The sequence below is a fragment of the Canis aureus genome, chromosome 5, assembly GCF_053574225.1.
Source record: "Canis aureus isolate CA01 chromosome 5, VMU_Caureus_v.1.0, whole genome shotgun sequence".
In the NCBI taxonomy this organism is placed as follows: Eukaryota; Metazoa; Chordata; class Mammalia; order Carnivora; family Canidae; genus Canis; species Canis aureus.
Window position 1 is genome coordinate 23,494,139 of NC_135615.1, and position 20,944 is coordinate 23,515,082.

General features: G+C 47.4%; 1 protein-coding gene across 16 annotated transcripts in view; it reads left to right on the forward strand.

Moving 5' to 3' along the window:
• The window catches only part of FRMD4A (FERM domain containing 4A), a 741,134-nt gene that overhangs the window by 677,175 nt on the left and 43,015 nt on the right, over positions 1-20,944 (forward strand). For all 16 annotated transcript variants that reach the window (XM_077897154.1, XM_077897147.1, XM_077897150.1 and 13 more), the window contains 2 exons: positions 3,595-3,733; positions 9,687-9,828. In XM_077897154.1, coding sequence (XP_077753280.1) covers positions 3,595-3,733; positions 9,687-9,828 — 281 coding nt within the window. The remainder of the gene's footprint in view (positions 1-3,594; positions 3,734-9,686; positions 9,829-20,944) is intronic.

A 20,944-nucleotide genomic window follows, 5' to 3' on the forward strand; every position in this document is an offset into this window, starting at 1 on the left:
CAGGCAAGCAGAGGGGATGGCTGCAGGTTAGCTACTTGGCCTGGTGCCTTTGCTCTGCCCCCAACCCTCCTACCCAGGTAAGTGCGCTCTCCCCAGGGTCGCAGGGCACTCCTTACACTAACCACCTCCCCAGGTTTATTTGGAGCAGGGAAGATGAGTCTGGTTGACTCCCCATTGGGGGGGGGGGTCCCAGCAGGAAATGGAGTCAGAACCGAAGTGATGGGATGGCAAGTGAGGAAGAGGGTCATGCCCTGAAGAGGCCATGGGTGGGACATGGCACGGACAGAGAAGATGACATCGGGTCTGTGCTCCTCTACACACACTTCCAGCTCAATACCCACGTTGGTTCTGTGATTCTCTGGGCTTGGCAAATACTCTATTTCTAAGGTTTTGCAAAACAGAGAAGTTGGTGAGCTGGGAAGAGCCTAAAGGGAAAGATGCAGAGAAGAGAGAAATGAATAACGGCACAGGAGAAGACTCTCATGGGTGTCTGATGTGCTGCTCCTGCAGAACCTTCCAGACCTGGCTGGCATCCTGAACCCTTCCTCCCTTGCCTTCCCTGAAAAGCACGAGCATGTGGCCCCTACCACTCTCAGGCTTTACTCCAACACGCTTCCAGTGACTTTTCCTCTCTAATTCAGCTTTTCTGGGAGAAAGGATCACGCTTATTCCCAGGAACAGCCATTGGTATAGAAGCCAATGTGGGCGTTCTGATCATTTTCTTTTCACTTCTACAGAGCTACAGGGGTGCTCCTCCTAACTCTTGTCGGCTTCCTTCCCAATATTTTCAACTGTGCACTCTCCTGTCTCATGAGCTGGCATTTCCTCCCAACTTTTAACCCAAGTGAGGACTACCTTGCCTGGAATTAGTAGCATTAATGAACCACCAGATATGAATTTCTCCCTGAATGTGGGTCTGAAGAAGACCGTCTGTTCAGTCTTTAGCCCCCAAGTAAAATGATTGGAGCAGCTCTGGATTTTCTTCCAGGGAAAAATGCCATAAAAAAGTTATTCAGGAGGCCTGCCTACCCCAGGTTTCTTCCAAATTAGGTATCTTAACCTGAGAGAACACTTTTTTCTCCTGATGTTCGCATCAGATACCCCAGGCCCCACCCCAGCACCTTGCCCCGCACACATAGACATGCAGTGCAAACACGCATCCTCAGATTTCACTTGCAAAATTACCTGCCTATCCCATGGAATGCACATCACTGAAAGCATGATCATGTCACTTTTTCCCCCCCTGACACCATGGATATGGCAAATTATGCTGGGACCCACACTTTCCAGTTTTCATTTTTACAGTCTGATTGCCTCTCTGCACCCCAGGCAGATCCACACCCTATCTACTCTGTAAACGTGTGTGTGGAGGTGGGGTTGGTGCGGAAGATTGGCTGGACTCCTTTCTGCCGCCTCTCTCTGGATTCTTTATACCCTACCAGCCCTTCGACCAAATTTGAAATTGATAACCAACTCTTTCAAGGAACAGTGAGTTAGAGCAGTTTAAGAAGTCTGGGCTCCCTCGAGGTTTCCTGCAGGCTGCAGCCTGTGGTGGTGATTAGAACAGAATTTACTTATCCTTCACCATAGGCAGCATCGCCTGCTTAATAAAGGACTTTGTCAAAGGCTTTTCCTGTTTCTCAAGTTTGTTTTGGCCCAACGCCAGGATCTGAAGCTCAGAAAGGACCGTCCAGTGACCTAGAATGACCCATCTTATCCCAGACGAGGCAGATGCTTGGACCAATTCTGAACCCCAAGGAGACAGAAAATCCAAAGAATAGCATTATTCATGATAGCCAGGTTATGGGAATGATCTAAGTGTTCATTGAGGTATGAATAGATGAAGAAATTGTGGTGTGTATATATACAAGGGAATATTACTCGGCCGTAAGAAAGAAGGTGATCCTGCCACTTACAACAATGTGGATGAACGTGGAGGACATTATGTTAAGAGAAATAAGCCAGACACGGGCGGGGTGGGGGTGGGGGGAAGCTGCATAATCTCATGCATATGTGGAATCTAAAAAGTCAAATATATAGAAGCAGAGGGTAGAAAGGTGGTTATATGGGCCCGGGAAGAGCGGGAATGGGGCGGGGGGATGTTGGTCAGAGGTACAAAGTTCCAGTTATGTAGAATAAGCCTACAGAGCTATGGGGACTGTAGTTAATGACCCTGTTCTGAATAATGGAAATGGGCTAAGAGGGTAGATCTCAGGTGCTCTCATGACACAGATATGTGAAGACATGACATACATTCATTAGCTTGACAGTAATAATCATTTCACTGGGTATATATCAACTCCTCTTGTACACCTTAAATATATATAACTTTTTAATTTAAATTCAAATTAGTTAATATTGAGTGCAGCATGGTTTCAGGAGCAGAATCCAGTGATTCATCACCCACATACAACCCAGTGCTCATCCCACCAAGTGCCCTCCTTAAGGCCCATCACCTATTTAGCTCCTCCCCCTCCTCTCCTCCAGCAACCCTCAGTTTGTTCTCTATTTTAAGAGTTTTGTATGCTTTGCTTCCCTCTCTGTTTTTATCTTCTTTTTCCTTCCCTCCCCCTCTGCTCCTGTTTTGTTTCTTAAATTCCACATATGAGTGAAATCATGTATTTGTCTTTCTCTGACTTCACTTAGCATAATACACTCTGGTTCCATCCACGTTGTTGCAAAATGGCAAGATTTCATTCTTTTTGGTCACCAAGTAGTATTCCATTGTACAAGGAGGCAGGGGAAACAAAAGTAAAAATGAACTGTTGGGACCTCTTCAAAATAAAAAGCTTCTGCCCAGTGAAGGAAATAATCACCAAAAGTAAAAGGCAACTGAAGGAATGGGAGAAGATATTTGCAACTGACATGTCAGTTAAAGGGTTAGTATCCAAAATATATAAAGAAATATAAACAAATAATCCAGTTTAAAAATGGGCGGAAGACGTGAATAGGCACTTTTCCAAAGCAGACATCCAGATGGCCAACAGACACATGAAAAGGGGTTCAATATCACTCATCATCAGGAAAATGCAAATCAAAACCACAATGAGATACTACCTCACACCTGTCAGAATGGCTAAAATTAACAACTCAGGAAACAACAGGTGTTGGTGAGGATGTAGAGAAAGGGGAACCCTCATGGGCTGTTGGGGGAATGCAAACTGGTGCAGCCACTGTGGAAAGCAGTGTGGAGGTTCCTCAAAAAGTCAGAAATAGACCCAGCAATTGCACTACTAGGTATTTATCCAAAGGATACAAAAATGCTGTTTGGAAGGGGCCCATGTACCCCAATGTTTATAGCAGCGTTATCAACAATAGCTAAATTGTGGAAAGAGCCCAAATGTCCATTGACTGATGAATGGATAAAGAAAATATATACAATCTTTACTAAACAATTAAAAAGATGACTTATGCTGGCTAGTTTCCTTAAGAGTGTGTGTATGTGTATGCATGCGTATGAGTGCATGCATGTTCATCTGTCCCCTTTATGCCAGGGATTTTAGATCCCACGACGTTTTCAGCAAAAGCTGTCACCCAGTCACTGGAGTCCCGCATCATAAACCTGGTTGAACCTTGTGATTCTTGCTGTCGCAGGGCTTCAGTGACAAGGAGGACGTTTGGGCACAGTGGCATCGCAGTGCATACGTGGTACGCATGTCCAGCTTTGATCAAGTCCATTTGGGCTATGGCCATTAGCCAACACCAATTCTACCTGGACAGAAAGCAGAGTAAGGTAAGTCCTTTTCTGGGAACTGGGAGGGACTGTGCAATGAGCAGACCTTTCACCAAGCCGCAGGCTTGCCCAAGGGCACACCAGAGTCCTTGTGTCCTAGCTGAGGGATTGGGGATTGAATTGGGGGGGAGGGGTGCCGTGGCCCTCGCCCTGGGATGTGCGCAGGTACAGACTGGCCTTTCAGAATGCTAGGAGGGAGGAAGGAGACAGGCCCTTCCAGAAGGCACGTTCCACGCAACTTGGTCAAGGGGCCCCAGCCCAACCACGGATGCAGCCTCGCAAACCACTTAACCCTAGCCAGGTAGGGCCCTTTTGAGGAATTCGGAGCATGCTTCCAAACCTCAGGAACCTCTCCTGGGAACAGGCTGTCAAGCCCTTTACGGTTTAAACAGTGGCATATTGTTTTCTTTTTGAGGGGGGAAAAAAAAAGGAAAAAGCAACCGTTTGCAATTAATAGACACCATCTAACTGTTTAGGATAATTGCTGTGAAAGCGCTCCAGGCTTTTCCAACTGCCAGCTCCATTTTTTTAAAACAGTCAGAACTGGAAACATTAAAAAAAAAAAAAAAAAAAAAAAAAAAAAAAAAAAAAAACCCACACACACAGGCACCCAACCCTGTTTCCCTAAAGTAGACCTGGAGCCTCGGGCCTTAGTAAACAGTCATCCTCCAAGGGAGATTTGACCCAGCCCAAGTGCAGACACACAGGTGCATTTTCTGGCGGGTGGGAGAATGACGTCTCCTTGGTTCACACACGGCTTATGTCAACACTCAGCCCCCTCTTCCTGCAGCCGCTGCCTGCCTTCCCGCCACGAGCCTGTGTCATTCATTAGTTCTCCGGTGAGGAGCCCCATCAGGGTGGGTCCAGCACCTTCCCAAGGATCCTGCTGGCTCCGGGCAGGAGGGGATACAGAGCTGTGGAGGGAGACTGGCCGTGGCCCATAGGGACTTTCTGTCCCATCCTATGAGTTCTCAGGGGGCAAGGAGGTGGCCAGACCCCGGCTTTCCTGGGCCAAGATTCGTCAGATCGGTGCCCTCTGGGATCCTGGCCACTTCTTCTTCTGCCTGGATGAGTCGCTCTCTCCCTGGCTTGGGAAGGGGAGTGGGAGGAAGGAGAGAGACAGTTAAGAAAACAGGAGAAGAGGAAACAATCTCTCAACTCATAACTCAGTTTCAAATCTGAGCCCCTGCCCGTGTAGCTGTCACTTTCTTCTTTGTAACACGTTTTTCTCCTCTGTTAAATCTTCTTCCTGACCCCCTTTTTTGGTCATTTTCTGGGGTGAGTGGGCACAGAGTAGAGGTTTTTGTGTTGTTGTTAGGCATAATGGGAGCATTCCACGGCTTTCCTCGTGATGATGGACATTGGCACAGGGATTTGAAGCCCGATTACATCAAAAGAAACAGGGCCAAAGCCTTTTGACTCATGCTTTAGATTGAGACCGTGGGTGGGTGTCAGCATTTTGCCCTCCGGTTGCAGGAGTTGGAAGCCCAAACCTTAAAACATCGATTCCATCCTCTGCATTGTTTGGGAAGGGATGGTAAGGGGTAGAGACCTTGGCAGCCCTCCTGAACCCCACTGCCAATTCCTCTTGTGGGCAGACCCCTCACACCCTGACAGCACAGTTTTGAAAGGAGAAAAAACAAAGTATCTTTCACCCTGAGATTAGTACATTAGCTGTTTGAGGTCTGGCAAACCCTCCCACCCCAGATCCCATGCTCATTCTTTGCATTGAGGGTCTCCTGGGTAACTCAAGAGGCCAGTTATCGGGACTCTTCTCCCCCGTTCTTGAAAATAGTCTTACTGTGTAGCTGGAGAAGCCTTATTCTCCAGGCTTACAGATCAGCCCTCTGATGCAACAAGTAAACTTCAAAAACTAATGATCAAAGATCATTTATTAACAGGACATGTCTTTTATTTATTTATTTGTTTGTTTGTTTATTTATTTTTTAGGACATGTCTTTTAAAAGGCCAAACCAGGTAGGGAAAGTTTCAGCTGTCCTTCTCAGTGAGCACTGGGGGATGGGAGGAGATACACATCCACCCAGGAGCCCAGGAGCGGGAGAACCTTCCCCCAGTATACTTTGAATGCTCACAGAGGCTCAAGAGCCCTTCCATTTCTCGCAGGAACCAATTCCTCAACCCACAGAGGCAGGCGAGGAGCAAGTCTCCCACCTTGAAATCCAGGGACTCTCTTTCTAGTTCTGTGACCCTGGGCAAGTTTTCTGTTGCTCCTGGTTAAGTTTTCTGTTGCTCCTGGTTTGCTTCCCTGATTAGAGAACGAGGAAGGAAATTCAGAAAGTATTGATTGGCCCAGTGACACAATGTGTGTGAAATTGCTTCAGGAGATAATGTGCTATCTTTTATTATCATCATTAATCCAACATACCGTTCACTGGCCAACACTTGTGTAAAGGTTAAATTCTCTCAAAGTTTCCCAAATTAAATCAGAGATGATAAAATTCCCCTTAGGAATTATGTTACGACACCTTTCATTGCTGGAATGTCGTTCTTTGTACAAGGGTGAGGTGATCCGTCGCTGGTGGGCAGAATGACCTCTGGTGAGTGATGGCAGACAGGCCCGGGACGAGCTGCAAAATATTTCTGAGCAACCAGTGTTGGCTGGCATACCAGCTGTTGCTTCACATCCTACCGCGTTGGCCCATGCCAACCATTCCTTTCTCTGAAGTGCTTCGGCAAAGCCCAGGCCTCCCAAGTGATGCTTATCAGTCCCAGAGACAAGTGCAGTCTAGTGGTTTGAGTCAGCAGGGGTGGGTGGCCGAGAAGTCTCACGTTCTTCCTTGGCGCTCAGGATCCTTCTGCAAATCACATAAGAACATTCATCCTCTCTCTCTCTCTCTGTCTCTCTCATTCACACACACACACACACACACACACACACACACACACACACACACACACCTTCCATCACCAAAGACAGAACAGAAAGAGCCCATATCAGTTGGTTTCCTGTGACTCCTACAGAATGAGAGGCTGTTCAGGCACCAACTACAGCTGGTAGCTTATATCTGTTGACCCCAACGATCAGAAATGTCAGCTGGATCCCAGCAACCTCTGAAGCCCAGAGCCAAGACATGTCTTCTAGACTTGGGAGGAAAATACTTGAAAGCACCAAATGATGAGAGTAAACATTAGACACTTGTCCTCTAAACTCAGAGTGGGGACTTCTGGAGTTGGCCTCCAGTCCAGATATCTTCCTTTTTCTTAGTCTTTTTTTTCCCCCCGATCCATCTTCTGTTCTTCATTCCATCTAGATGAAAAGCGAAAGCATGGTAGGGAATGATGCAGCCTTGCCCATGAGATATAACAGTAATGAAACTTCAGAGGGCAAGACCCTCAAAGCACAATGTTCAGAATGTTGGAACCATTTTGGGGTTGTTCCAAAGACTTGACTTTGTGAGAAAAGAATCCCCCCATCTGTACTCATTCCTCTTAGCACTGCACTCTCTGCTGGGTCTTTTTGATCATTGTCATATTTCCATTTGGAGAGAAGCTAGTAATTTCCTAAAGCTTCTAAGAATCTAGTGTCCCTCTCAGACGGATGTGTGGCAGGAATGAAGGTGGGGTGGGGACAGGTCTTCCGTGTGATTAATGAGATCCCCCAGATACCAGGTTGAGCCATCAGTCTCACCTCATTGACTTCCAGGCCCTGATTTGAATCCTGTTCCTATTTTAATTCCAGTGGCCCTCACATATATTACCTAATTTATTCCAACCTCACCATGTGGTAGTTTTAAGAGCTCCATTTTGTAGACAGGGATCTGAGTATCCGACAGGTTGAAGATCATGGCCAAACAGTGGTGAATTGGCGAAAGCCAAGATTCCAGTCCAGATCTTTCTGACTTCAAAGCCTGGGTACCTCCCCACCATTGCTGACTTGTTCTGTGTCCATGAGTCATTAAGTAGCTGCAAGCGACAGCTCCTTTTATTAAGACGTGGGCGTTGGTGAAGAGGAGTGCTGCAGAAAGTAATGAGTGTGCTCTGCTTGCTCAGAGGGTAAAGCTCAACCAGATGTGCCCCGTGGATATGCGCTGTGGATGTGAAATGAAGGGCACTTTTTGCTTCTGCCCACCCCCCAATCCCCACCCTGAGCCTGATGTTTCTGGGGGGGTGGCCGGGGTTATGTCCTGAGCAAAGAGGCCCTGACCCGAGGAAGGTGACCTGGATCTCAGTGCAGGGACATTCAGAGTTGAGGTCAGAACGGAGACATGGGTCAAGAAAGGACCAATGGGATGATGTTGGTACCCGGAGAACAAAACAAGCGACAAGACTCTGCATTTCCTCAGTCCTCAGACTCTCTTATAACAAGGGGAAAGTACTCATCTGTCGAAAGACATGGTCCTTCATCAGTGTAGGGGTCAGAAGAAGGGAGGCCATGGGGATTCAGAGAGCCTTTGCTGGACAGCTCAGGGCACCCGGGCAGAGCATGTCAAATAAGGGGGGCGGGGGCACCATCTAGCCACCCTGCCGTGGCCCCCTTATTTGCCCTCTGCCAGCTTCTCCCGTGTGGCAGACAGCCCTGGTCTCACACAGAGGGCTGGGGGTGGGGGATGGTTGGATGAACACACTTTAAGTGCCTGAAAACCTCGGTTTGGGACATTACCCCGTTCCATTGGTGTACGGGCTATAGCTGATGGCCACCGAAAGAAACTTCAGCAAATGGATGGGTCCTACTAGCATTTATAGTTGTTTCATTAAGTTTGCACTATGGGTAAAGCCTGTTGCCTTGAGTGCGATCACAAAAATGGATTTTCTGAAGGGGGCAAAAAAAAAAAAAAAGCAAACCTCAAACACATGTAGGAAATGCAAACCCATTTTCATTTACCAAGGGCAGTAACTAACAAAGGTTAGCCTTATGAAAAACAAACAACTTGGGGCACCTGGGTGGCTCCATTGGTTTAGCCTCTGCCTTCAGCTCAGGTCAGGATCCCAGCGTCCTGGATCAAGCCCTACATTGGGCTCTCTGCTCAGCAGGGAGTCTGCTTCTCCCCTCTGCCTGCTGTTCCCCCTGCTTATGCTCTCTAATAGATAAATAAAATCTTTTTTTTTTTTTTTAAAGAAACCACTTTTAGGAATATAACTGTGATAACTGAGTACTTTTCCAATTAATCTAGCCTGATGTTACTAGGAGCCAAGGCAGGCCAATTAATATGGAGAATAAACGGAGTGGAGCGTTAACTATATTCTGAAGACTTTGGAGTATATAGTTAGGTATCGAAATAGAAGCAGCAACACCGTGTTGGGCATTTGTTGGTGAGGCCCACGTGTCCAAATGAGCAGTTGTCTAGGGGTGTCTACACATGTAGAGATGCTGCTTATATGTATAGAGCACGGTCACTTGCCAGTCTTCTAAACATCCCATGGCCTAATGACCTAAGGGGTTTAAGTCACCTCAGAATCTATAGGAACCTCATAAATCTGTTTCATGTACCTCTTATGTCATTCACAGAGCTGAAAATTATTTTTTTCCCTCCTCCTTTCAACAGAAAATATAATCACCACTATTTATTGGGAGCTGTGTACCAGGGAGCGGCAGAGGGGAGCCCTTCACCTTACTTCCTTCCACCCTCACAGACCCGTCAGTGTTTTTCCCATTTTGTAGTTGGGAATAATGAGTCTCAGTGAGATCAAGTGACTCTCCCCAAACCAGGACTCCAACCAGGTCTGTCTGACACTAGAACCGCTACTCTAGGCACTAGACGGCTCAGCCTGTAGAGTCGCTTGAAAACGCATCACTGGTGTCAGCTCTAGAGCCATACCTCCTGCAGGGATTTTCAGTGATGAGGCACGAGGCCAAGGAACCACAAATCGAAAAGTGCTGCGAGCCAGAAATGAGTCCATTTGCTAAGTTTCAGGACCATGAGTGCACAGGTGATGACCCTTCACTCTCAGAGGTGAACGCCTCTTCATAACCTAGTCATCTTTTCCACTCTAGTCTAAGATCCATGCCGCGCGAAGCCTGAGTGAGATCGCCATTGACCTAACCGAGACTGGCACGCTGAAGACCTCAAAGCTGGCCAACATGGGGAGCAAAGGGAAGATCATCAGTGGCAGCAGCGGGAGCCTCCTGTCATCAGGTGAGCAGGGCTTTTGTGGAGAAAGTGGGGGAGGCTGTCGCTCGAGCATGGCTTCCACCCCAGAGTGGCTCCGGGGAAGGTCACAGAGTGGCAGCTGCTGAGGAGGCAGCTTGGCAGGCTCGCCAGGAACTGGCTCCGCTTGTGAGACCCAGGTTTTGAGCCAAATAGGAATCTGAGAAAACTGCCAGAAGTGCCAAAGGGTGGGGGGCGGAGAAGCCACAGCAGAGCCGCTAGTGTGGGAAGGACTGTTGGCCGCATGCGTCCCCTCAGGCACCCTCCAGAGCCTGCTGAGTGCCGATGGCCACTGTCTGGAATGTCAAGTCCAAGGACAAGGTGTGGTTGGTTCACTCGTGTGTCCTTAAAGGAAAATTCCACTAAGGAGGGGCTGAAGGCAGGTGCGTGGTGCAGGGCAGAACTGCATCCTATTCCCAGGTATCTCCTCGGGACCTTAGAAGGTACAGACACTCTTGGCCTTTGGCAAGGAGAGTCTTGTGTCGCGGAACGCGGTGTAGGAGTTGAGCCCTTCACACCTGAGCGTCCACGGGTCTGATTCCAAGTTTGTTTCTCCGAGCCCTGGGCAAGTCATTTTGTCCCTGGATGCAGGAGAGAGGCCCTGGCGGCTCCGATTGGGCTGACTGGTGTCCAGAGTAGGGATGCAGTGACAGGAAGAGGCGGAGGTTTGAGGAGCGCAGGAAGAGGGAGGGAGAGGATCATTGTTTGGAAATGCTAGAAAGTATAACTGATGCAGATTACTCCTCCGGCCACACACCTTCGAAGGCTGATTGTTCTTGGGCTCAGCGTACCTTTGCCTCTGAGCCCTGAAAGGGAAGCAAGAAGTCTTTATTTGCCCTACGTCATCTTCTCTTTCTTCCTTTTTTTTTTTTTAATTCTTTCCTGCTCTAGCATTCTGGAAGCTGTCTCTGAATATTAAATCCCTAGCATCATCTTTGTTCTGCACGGGTTGGAGCATCCCTCTATCTTTGGCGGCCCGGCCCTGTGTGTTTTGCTAAGGCTCCGCCCCATAGGGTTTCCTGAGGCCCCGCCCCCTGTGGCCTACCGAGGCCACGCCCCCTAAGGTTTATAAGGCCCCGCCCTTCATATGCAGCCTTTCCTTCTGTGCTCCTCCTGCTTCCACCCCTGGTGATGGGGACAGGAGCTCCTTCACTCACAGAGGCATCCTGCCCATGCAGAGGATCTTGCCTCCTGCCTCCATCAGCTTTGTCTAGATTCTTCCATTCCTCACTGCACTTCCTCTTTGTTGCACCTTCCCTATTGTGTTTCTCTTCTAGCTTCTCATTGTTTTTCTTTTCACCTGGTGCTTCCGGGGGTTGTAAAAGAATGGAAGCGAAAACATTACCAAAGAGAAACAAATAAGCAAGAATTAGCAGTGAAGAGTGATGTCATAAGAACAAAATCCTATTGCTTACTGGGGCCTTTTTTTTTTTTTTTAAGATTATTTATTTATTCATGAGAGACACAGAGAGAGAGAGAGAGAGAGAAGCAGAGACACAGACAGAGGGAGAAGCAGGCTCCATGCAGGGAGCCCGATGTGGGACTCGATCCCGGGTCTCCAGGATCGCACTCTGGGCGGAAGGCGGCGCTAAACTGCTGAGCCACCCAGGGATCCCGGGCATGGGGGTCTTTCTACAACCGTCTAGTGACTGCACGTGTTCACATGCCATGTGTTTTTGTGGAAGTTCTATGTTTTGCGTTCTTTTCTTTTTTACCTAGAAATGCAGTTGACACACAGTGTTACATTAGTTTCAGGTGTACAAGGTAGTGATCCATCACCTCTGGTCTCCTGTGCTCACTGCAAATCTCTCCCTGCCATGCCCATCTCTCCCTGTTAAAATCTCATTGACTATATTCTCTGTGCTGTACGTTTCATCCCTATGACTTACTCGTTCCATCTCTGGAAGCCTGGACTTCCCACTCACCTTTACCTGTTTTACTGGTCGCTCCATCCCTCTCCCTCTGTCAACTACCAGTTCTCTATATTTATGGATCTGTTTCTGCTTTTTGCTTGTTTATTCGTTTCTTTTTTAGATTCCACATCTGAGTGAAATCATATGGTATTTGTTTCTCTGTCTGACTTATTTTACTTAGCGTAGTACCTGCCAAGTCCATGTTGTCATAAATGGTAAGATCTCATTCCTTTCTATGGCTGAGTAATACTCCATTGTGTATATATGCCACGTTAACTTTATCCATTCATCTGTCAGTGGGCACTTAAATTGCTTCTGTGTCATGGCTATTGCAATAATTTCATTCTTTTCCTTAAATAAAGCCGCCAATATAAGCTTCATGCCCCACAAAATCTGGATCTACCTCTCCTAGATCACCATAGCATTTACCATAAACCCCTTGCCACCTCGATTCTCCAAATTTTTTTCATCAGCACAGAGAGCCGCATGATCATCATTTCTGAGGCCCTGAGGTTTACGGTAAAAGCTGTAAAGAATGGGGCTGTTGTGTATCGAAGAGAATGTTGTACAAAGCTCCAGACCCCTGCCTCAAATTAATAGCCACTCTCAATCCCCTGCTGAGTGGCAGAGGGCAGAGCCAGAACCAAACCCTGTGTTTATACTCTAGACACTTCCAACTCTTGTTAAAACCCATAGTCTCCTATTCAAGCTTGGATTTATCTGCTGACAGTCCTCCTCATCCAGCCACAAATGAGCCCGGCTCATCCTTCAGGCTCAGTGAGATGTGCATCCCTGCTGTGGTTTCATATCCATTTGGAAGTCCGGGTACTTTCTGAGTATGGCCTGGTTATATCCAAAAGGACAGTGAATTCTTGTAACTTGAGGGTTCTTAAACTTACAGGTGCATCAGAGCCATTCAGAGGGCAGCTCAAAACACAGATAGTTGAGCTCCAGCCCCAGGGGGTCTGACTGCAGGTTCTGGGGTGAGCCTGAGAATTGGCATACACAAGTCCCTGAGAGATGCTGATGCAGCCAGTCTGAGGACAGCACCTTGAGCCACACTCTTCCTGCTAAGAAAGAGCTAGAAGCCTGAAGTGATGGTATTGCTCAGGGACACAGAATACAGGTATCCCTATTTCCAGACCTGTGTTTTGGGCCATCTCCTCTGGCCCCTCATATCTGTCAGCCTCTGGAGCACCACGCCAGTAACCTAACAGAGTCACAGACCAGATTGTGCACTGGATTGTGCACTCACACCTCCTGACCTTGAACGGGCACCACTCAGTCATCAGCAAATGAGATCCAGGCATCTTTAAGATTAGGAAACAGTTCGTCTGTGTGACTGCCACCAGCCTGGTAGACAGAGTAATATAATGTTATAATATCAAATGAAGCAGCTTTATACTGAGATATTAAAGTAATTTTCAAATGTGTGGTGACTTCATGTCAAGGGCCCCAGGCTAAGCTGTTTGGGAGTGGCTGGAGGCAGCTAAAGCCTTAGCTGTCCCTGCTTTTAGAGGGGCAACAGTGGTGGGCCCTGGCCCCCTGGGCTCTTTCCCTGCCTGCTGTCTGCTGTACCACTGTGCGAGAGGAGGAGCCTGGGAAGTAGGAGCCACACCCCATGACCAGACCCAGCAGCATCTCAAACCCTGCCTAGCCCTGCAAGCTGGAGCCTGAAGCCATGCTGAGGCTGAGTTCATTGGGGAGGCCTCCATCCCATGATTTAGGAAGACCATGGAGGGAGAGATCCCCAAAAGGAAAGAATATAGGCCATCAGTTCACAAAGGGAATTTCTAGTGTCCATAGATGTGGACATCTAGCTGGCTTACATGTCTCCATAGCTGGCTGATATCCCACTGCGTTCTTTTTGTACCTTGGTGTCCTCTTACCTAACCATTTCTTGAGAGTTCCTTAGTCATACACTCCCACAGATGTATTGCTTTTCCAGGAAAGCCCTGATTTTAAACACTTTTTTTTAGTACACTTGCCAGACTCCCATGTTCTACTTTTCATTTGAAAATATGATGCATCTGATTTAGTATCCTATTTGGTCAATTCGTTTCTCTCCTTCACCGACTGCCTCATGCTTAAAAAAAAAAAAAAAAAAGAAAGGAAAAGAGAAAAAGGTGTCTAATATATATTCTTTAAAAACATTTTGAGAAATGAATCTTTATTTTAAAGTCCTTTTTTTCCATGGTCGCCTGGGCGCCTCAGTCAGTTGAGCATCTGACTATTGGACTGAGCTCAGGTCCTGATCTCAGGGTCATGAGTTTGAGTCCTGCTTTGGGCATAGAGCCTACTTAAGAAAAAAGAAAATCCTTCTTTCTACTTCTAGCCCAGTGTCTGGCACCCAGTAGATACTCCAAACATGATTTTTTAAATGTTTAACATTACATTTGTATGACTTATTTTTAACTGGAAATAAGTACATTTTGAACCTCTTCATCAATTTCCCCCACCCCCATCTCTGGCAACCACCAGTCTCTTCTGAGCATCTATGAGCTTCAGTTTTGGGGTTTGTATTAAGTTCCACATATAAGTGAGATCATACATATGGTATTTGTTTCTCTTTATCTGACTTATTTCACTTAACATAATGCTGTCAGGTTCCATCTGTTTTCCCAAACAGCAAGATTTCATTCATTTTTATGGCTGAACAATATTCCATTTATGTATATGCCACATTTTCATTATCCATTCATTGGTGGGTGGTTTTCATACCTTGGCTGTTTTAAGTAATGCTGCAGTGAATGGAGGGGTACGTGTATCTTTGTGAATTAGCGTTTTCATTCTCTCCAGGGAAGTATCCAGAAGTGGAATTGCTAGATCATATGGTAGTTTTATTCTTAATTTTTTTGAGGACCCTCCTACTGTTTTCCAGAGTAGCTGTACCAGTTTGCATTCCCACCAACAGCTCACAAGGGTTCCTTTCTCTCTACATCCTCACCAATATTTGTTATTTCTTCTGTTTTTGATTCTAGCCATCTTGACAGGTACTGTATCTCATTGTAGTTTTGATTGGCATTTCCCTGATGATAAGTGATGCTGAACACCTTTTCACATGTTTGTTGGCCATTTGAATGTCTTTGGGAAAATGTCTAATAAGGTCCTATGCCCAGTTGTTCATTGGATTGTTTGAGTTTTTTGCTATTGAGTTGTATGAGGTTGTTTTTGTTTGGTTTTTTGTTTTGTTTTGTTTTGTTTTGTTTTTTATATTAACTCCTTAATCAGATAGATGATTTGCAAGTATCTTCCCCCATTCAGTAGGTTGCCTTTTTTGCTTTGTTGATGGTTTCCTTGACTGTGCAGAAGCTTCTTAGTTTAATGTAGTTCCACTTGTTCATTTTTGCTTTGGGTGCTTTTGATTTTGGTGTCAAATCCAGAAAATCACTGCCAAAACCAAAGTCAGTGTCATAGGATTATTGAAATCAAAATTGGAAGATGAGTACTAAGAATCCTGCATATGCCACATCCTAAGGACCTTCTTCTGTGTTCCTGAGGCATATGCTGTGTTGGGCGTTGCCCAACTCACGCATACCCATCACCAATAGTCTCCCTTGGGTTGTACTGTGTCACTCTGTACGCTGGCGTCAGACCTCGAAACGCTAATCTTGTCAAATCAGGCTCCTCTTGCAAAGAATGTGCACCCTTGCTGCCTTCCATCCGCTTTTTTACCTTGGTGTATACCTAGATTTGGTGTAGCTGAGCCATATGACAATGTAAGATTATTGCTATGGTGTGAACACTTTTCCTAGTTCCCAAACCTTGCTTGGTGTAGTATACACAACATTTTAAAAAGTTAGAGTCTCTTTCTTCAACGTGTTTCATACTGTTTATTGATGTCAACAGAGAAAATATTTCCAGGCTCTTAGTAACTCTGAAGGCAGTTTTCCTATTTAACTAAAGGCATGTAAATACCTTTAAAACTACTGACGCCCAGTACTTGGCATGTGAGGTATGAGTTGCTAGAGAAACAAAGCAGTGTCATTGCTATGTATGAAAGAAGTCGGAAGTCTATACTTACTAACGCCCTGTGCCAGGGGCTTCTGTTTCAAAAAGAAACAATCCACATAGTTGAAACGATTTATTGAGACTTACAGCTAGGCTCCCTAAATTCTTCAGTGGTGATCCCGGGGACCCTCCTGTGTCAGCCCTGTAGGCCCCTGTCCTAGTAGACTCCCTTAGAGCCGGTGAACTGTCTGAGCCCAAGATGTAAGGCCTGTGTTGGACTAAAAGGAATCCACCCCCTCCAGCATTGAATGTGATTCAGACTGCAGGAAATCTATCTGCATCCCAAATCTATTTGTGGAGAGGCCCTGGTGGCCAGACTTGAAAGGACGTGAGAAACCTTGTCCCCAGAACACATCAGCGGAGAGATGGCATGGTTTTCCCAGAGTTCCCTGGGAGAAGGGACATCAAGGCAGCTCGGGTGCCAAGGCAGGCCGATGGAGCCACCTGCCCTGCCCTCCACAAGCCTGCCACTGCCTCGGCCCCCTCAGATCTTTGCATGGCCGGGTGCGCCCTCAACACCCTGATTGCCCACCGCAGGGGTGGGAAGCAGGGTCCTCTCTTCACTACGCCCTGGGAGAACCTGCACGTTTCCTCCCAATTTGTCTATACCTCTCTCCATTGCTCTTGCTGATCTGTGTTTCAGGTGACAAATTTGCAGGGGCCCACACAGAGTCAGAGAGGACAGCTCTGAATTTAAACCACTCAAGATGTGTTCAGAGTTTAAACAAACAAAAGCATCTGAAATCTTTTTCTGTGGGACTTCACAGGGTTGGTTCCTCCCTTCCCTTTCTCCATTTCTTGAAATCTAAAAAAAATTGGAGAGGAGAAAAAAAAAATGCAGTAGCCAAACAAAACCCAAAACAACAAGTGCCCTTGTCCCAGTAGCTGAGCCCACAGGGCCTTTCCTTGGCTCCTCTGAAAGTGGGAGGGAGTGTAGGACTGTCTCGAACATTGTCTGGAGGCTTTGCCATCGTGTAACCATTCTTTTTTTTTTTTTTTTTTTAAGATTTTATTTATTCATGAGAGACACAGAGCAAGAGAGAGGAGCAGAGACACAGGCAGAGGGAGAAGCAGGCTCCATGCAGGGAGCCCGATGCGAGACTCGTCCCAGGACGCCCTGGGCGAAGGCAGGCTCTAAACTGCTAAGCCACCCAGGGATCCCTCGTGTAACCATTCTGACGCCAGTGGGAGTGTAGGGCCCAAGGGAGACCTGCTTTTGCTCTCAGCCTATTTAAAGAAAACAGTGTAAACTTAGAAAACAACCTACTCTTCCGAAGCCCCTGTGGCTTGTCGCGTGAACCAACAAGACCAAAAAAAAAAAAAAAAATGTACTGTGTGTCCTGTCTTACGGAGACAAAACCAGGGGACTGAGGCTGGCTTCTTGACTGGGAGTGCAGGGCCGTGAGCCACCCATTGGCTACAAAACAAAGGGCCACGTTGTGCCTATAAATAGGAGTGAGGCGGGGTGATTAATGAGATAGCAATTGAGTCATCACTGTGATCAGCAGGACTGCGAAGAATGTGGCCAGGGATCTTTGGTTTAAAACACAAAAACCCCCCAAACCCTGCGGTCTGCAGTCGTGCCCCGGCTCTGACACTTTCCGTTGTGGGGGGAAACATGTGCTGAGCCTGGGCCCGCGCTCCGCCTCGATCTGTCCGCATCCATTACTCACCCTTTCACGCATTCTCATTCTCTGAGCGCTGGCACTTCCTTCCATTGTTCGGAAGTTTATTAATAACCGATATAACAATGAGGATGCCAGCTCTCTGACCTCTCCCCACGGAGGGGTGATCTGATCGGCCGCAGCCAGCTGTATTATGGCCGTGGCTGTGTTTGGCTCAAAACACGCTGCCTCGCGCTGGGAGCGATCGCATTGTTTTGGGGGTTGTTTGGGCTTTAAAAATGTAAGCCCAGACTTCAGTCTTTCTCCTTTCTTTCTTGCTCTCACTCCATCTCCTCCCTGGTGTGTCTCTCTCTAGCCTCTTAGAGATCCCTGTTACCAGCCCCACCCCCTCTCCTTTTGGGTCTAGGGATGAGCAGGATTCCAGGGGCTTTAATCTTGGTCATAAGCTCAGTGCTTTGCAGGCGGGCACAGCCCTGCAGGCTCAACCAGGGGACAGGGCCTCCTCCGGGCAGTGTTCATACTGGACTGTGTAACCAGTGAGGGCTGAGAAATCTCCTTCTGTGGAATGGCTATTTCTGGGCTTGCTTGAGTGGGTTGTGCCGGAGTCAAAACTAAGAACAGGGGGAACAGTTGCCCCTCTCTGATCTCATTTGGGGGGGAGCCCAATTAAGTCATTTACAGTGATCTGTTTCTGCTAAAGGGATAGCTCTACCGGGACGCCTGGGTGGCTCAGCGGTTGGGCACCTGCCTTTGGCTCAGGGCATGATCCTGGAGTCTTGGGATCAAGTCCCACATCGGGCTCCCTGCATGGAGCCTGCTTCTCCCTCTGCCTATGTCTCTGCCTCTCTCTAATGAATAAATAAATAAAATCTTAAAAAAAAAAAAAAAAAGGAATAGCTCTACCTAGTAACGAGAACCAGAACAGAGTAACCATGTACAACCTAAGTGACCTCCTCTCCAATGATGAAATTTTAAACATTGAAAAATAAATAAATACCACTGTTGAATTCTTGTAGGCATCGCTCTCTTCCCATCTCGGCTAGCCCTCTTGTTTTTTGTTTCTTTTTTTAAGATTTATTTATTTATTCATGAGAGACACAGAGAGGCAGAGACACAGGCAGAGGGAGAAGCAGGCTCCTTGCAGGGAGCCTGATGTGGGACTCGATCCCGGATCCCAAGATCACGACCTGAGCGGAAGGCAGATGCTCAACTGCTGAGCCACCCAGGGATCCCATCAGCTAACCCTCTTTATTCACGAGAGACACAGAGAGGGAGGCAGAGACATAGGCAGAGAGAGAAGCCAGCTCCCTCAGGGAAGCCTAATACAGGACTCGATCCCAGGACCCTGCCATCACGACCTGAGCCAAAGGCAGACAGTCAACCAGTGAGCCATCCAGACACCCCTTAGCTAACCCTCTTGATACTACAATGGAATTAAGAGTCTGGGAGCTAGAAGGATAAAGCCTCCTCATTCCACAGTAAATGAAAGGGAATCCATATGAGTTGCTCAAAAATGGTAGTTTCAACTAGAGATTGTACTTTGTATTTTTACTAGACGCTGCTGCTAATTTTTGTAACCGACTGTTCATCCTCTGCCCCCAGTGATATTTGTCCTCTTCATCCATTGGCAAAAGCGCCAACTGAGCAATGAAGCAGCCACACTGGAGAGCTCCTGCAGAGACCCCTCCCCACTCTCGGGGGTGCTGCTTTTCCACAGAGCCTCCACTTCACCACTCTTTCAAGTGAACCATCTAATTTTTATAATTTCTGAGCCTGATGAGAAGTCGTCCAGGCATGCATTTTTCATGTTAAGAATCGCATTTAATTCTCGGAGACGGTCTCCCGAGATCACACGTTTATCTCAAAATCTACAATGTGACATTATTTCGCAGGGTCTCTTAGGACATCTTTTATGTAAGGAACTTATAATTGAGGATTTGTAAGGGAAATAAATGTCTCTTCATCATAACAAAGAGTTCAAACTTTTCCCTCCTGTTTACTCCTGAGGCGTCTGCCAGAACTTTTCCTTACAGCTTTTGCAGATCTGCTGGGAATATGCTGCTGCTGGTGGGCTTTTTTGGGTTTTTTTTGTTGTTGTTTTCCCTGAAGGCTGAAACAGATTGTCATTTCCTTCCCTTACTTTTAGGACAACAGATTTCTTTCTTCTTTGGGGATACTGTTTGTTTCAAATTTCCCCTTTTCAAAGAGGAAAGCACCCCTTCTGTCTTCTGAGATCAGTGGGCTAGTCACCAGTGTTCCATCTGTGTAAAAACAGATGAGCCACAGTTCCTGACAACATTCTCTTCATAGGATGCGTACTCATATCCGGTGCTGCCGAGGGTCTTTGGAAAAATTGGCACAAATTCTCCATCACAGCTGAATGAGGAGCTCTTCCCATGTGTTTGCGGGCTGGAGGGGCCCTGGTGTCCCCCCGCCCACACATCCTGCCCCAGGCACCCGGCTGCCCACGGGGTAAAGTCTGGAGTTTCCCAGCCTGGAAATAAGAGGCTTTTTCCCCAGAGGCAGCCCAGCAGGTTTTCAGTACATCTCTACCAGTAACACCTACAGCTCCGGTACCGTAGGATCCGTAGTTCTTTCAAAAGATGTCCAGATGCGTGCTGAAAGGGACTTTCTGACCTTGAGCACATTGGTCAGAAACTCTGGCTTGTGGCCTAATGGATCAGGAAAGGTCTGCTCTGAGGTCAGGTTTTTTTTCTCCTCTTCCCCCACCTAAATTAATCGCAAAATTATCAGTGACCTATTTCTAGAAAACCCTTCAGATTCCAGATTGACACATAATAATAAAATCGCCCAAGACGAAAGATTTTATTTTCAAACCTGGCATCAGGCAAACAGATGGTTCCTAAGCAAGCAGCAGGAGGGTTTCCTAGAGCGTGAATCTGACCACGCTCTGCTTCCTGCTCTGCTTCCTGGCAGTAAAACGCCCAGAGCACCTCCACTCATCAGAGGAGAGGTGACCATCAAGGTGACCCTCAGGTGGGGGCTCCCTCTTGTATGCTGCTCCCTCTTTGTGCAGGTAACACTGCTCATCTCCTGCCTCTTCCTGGTAGGCAGCTTTGCACCCACCCCACCCCCCCAGGCTCTCTGAGGGCGAGGCCCAGGTCTGGTCACCTGTCTGTTCCACCCCACCTGGCTCACAGAGGCTCTGTTGGCTCATCTGAAGGACCCCTCGGCTCCTCCTCCTCCTTCCTTCCCCCTGCATCATAATCCACGCAGGCCGTGGACAGAGAGTCGAGGCATGAAAGGCAGACACGATCGCACACCGCATGGTTTTTCACTCTGGCAACCCACCGGCGACCCAGACAAGACAAAGTTCCTGCTCCCGTCGTGCCCTTTCCGTTCTGGGTGCGGGACAGACCACAGAGAGCCGCCCCACTGGAATCCCAGCTCTGCCTCCCTGAGTCCCAGTGACCTCTTCTGTGAAAACGAGGGTAATGTTTTCGTGAAGGCTACGTGAACTGGGACGTGGGCAGCTCCTATCAGGAGTCTAGGAAAACTCACTTCCCCTGTTTCCTCCCAAGCATCCTGAGGGCA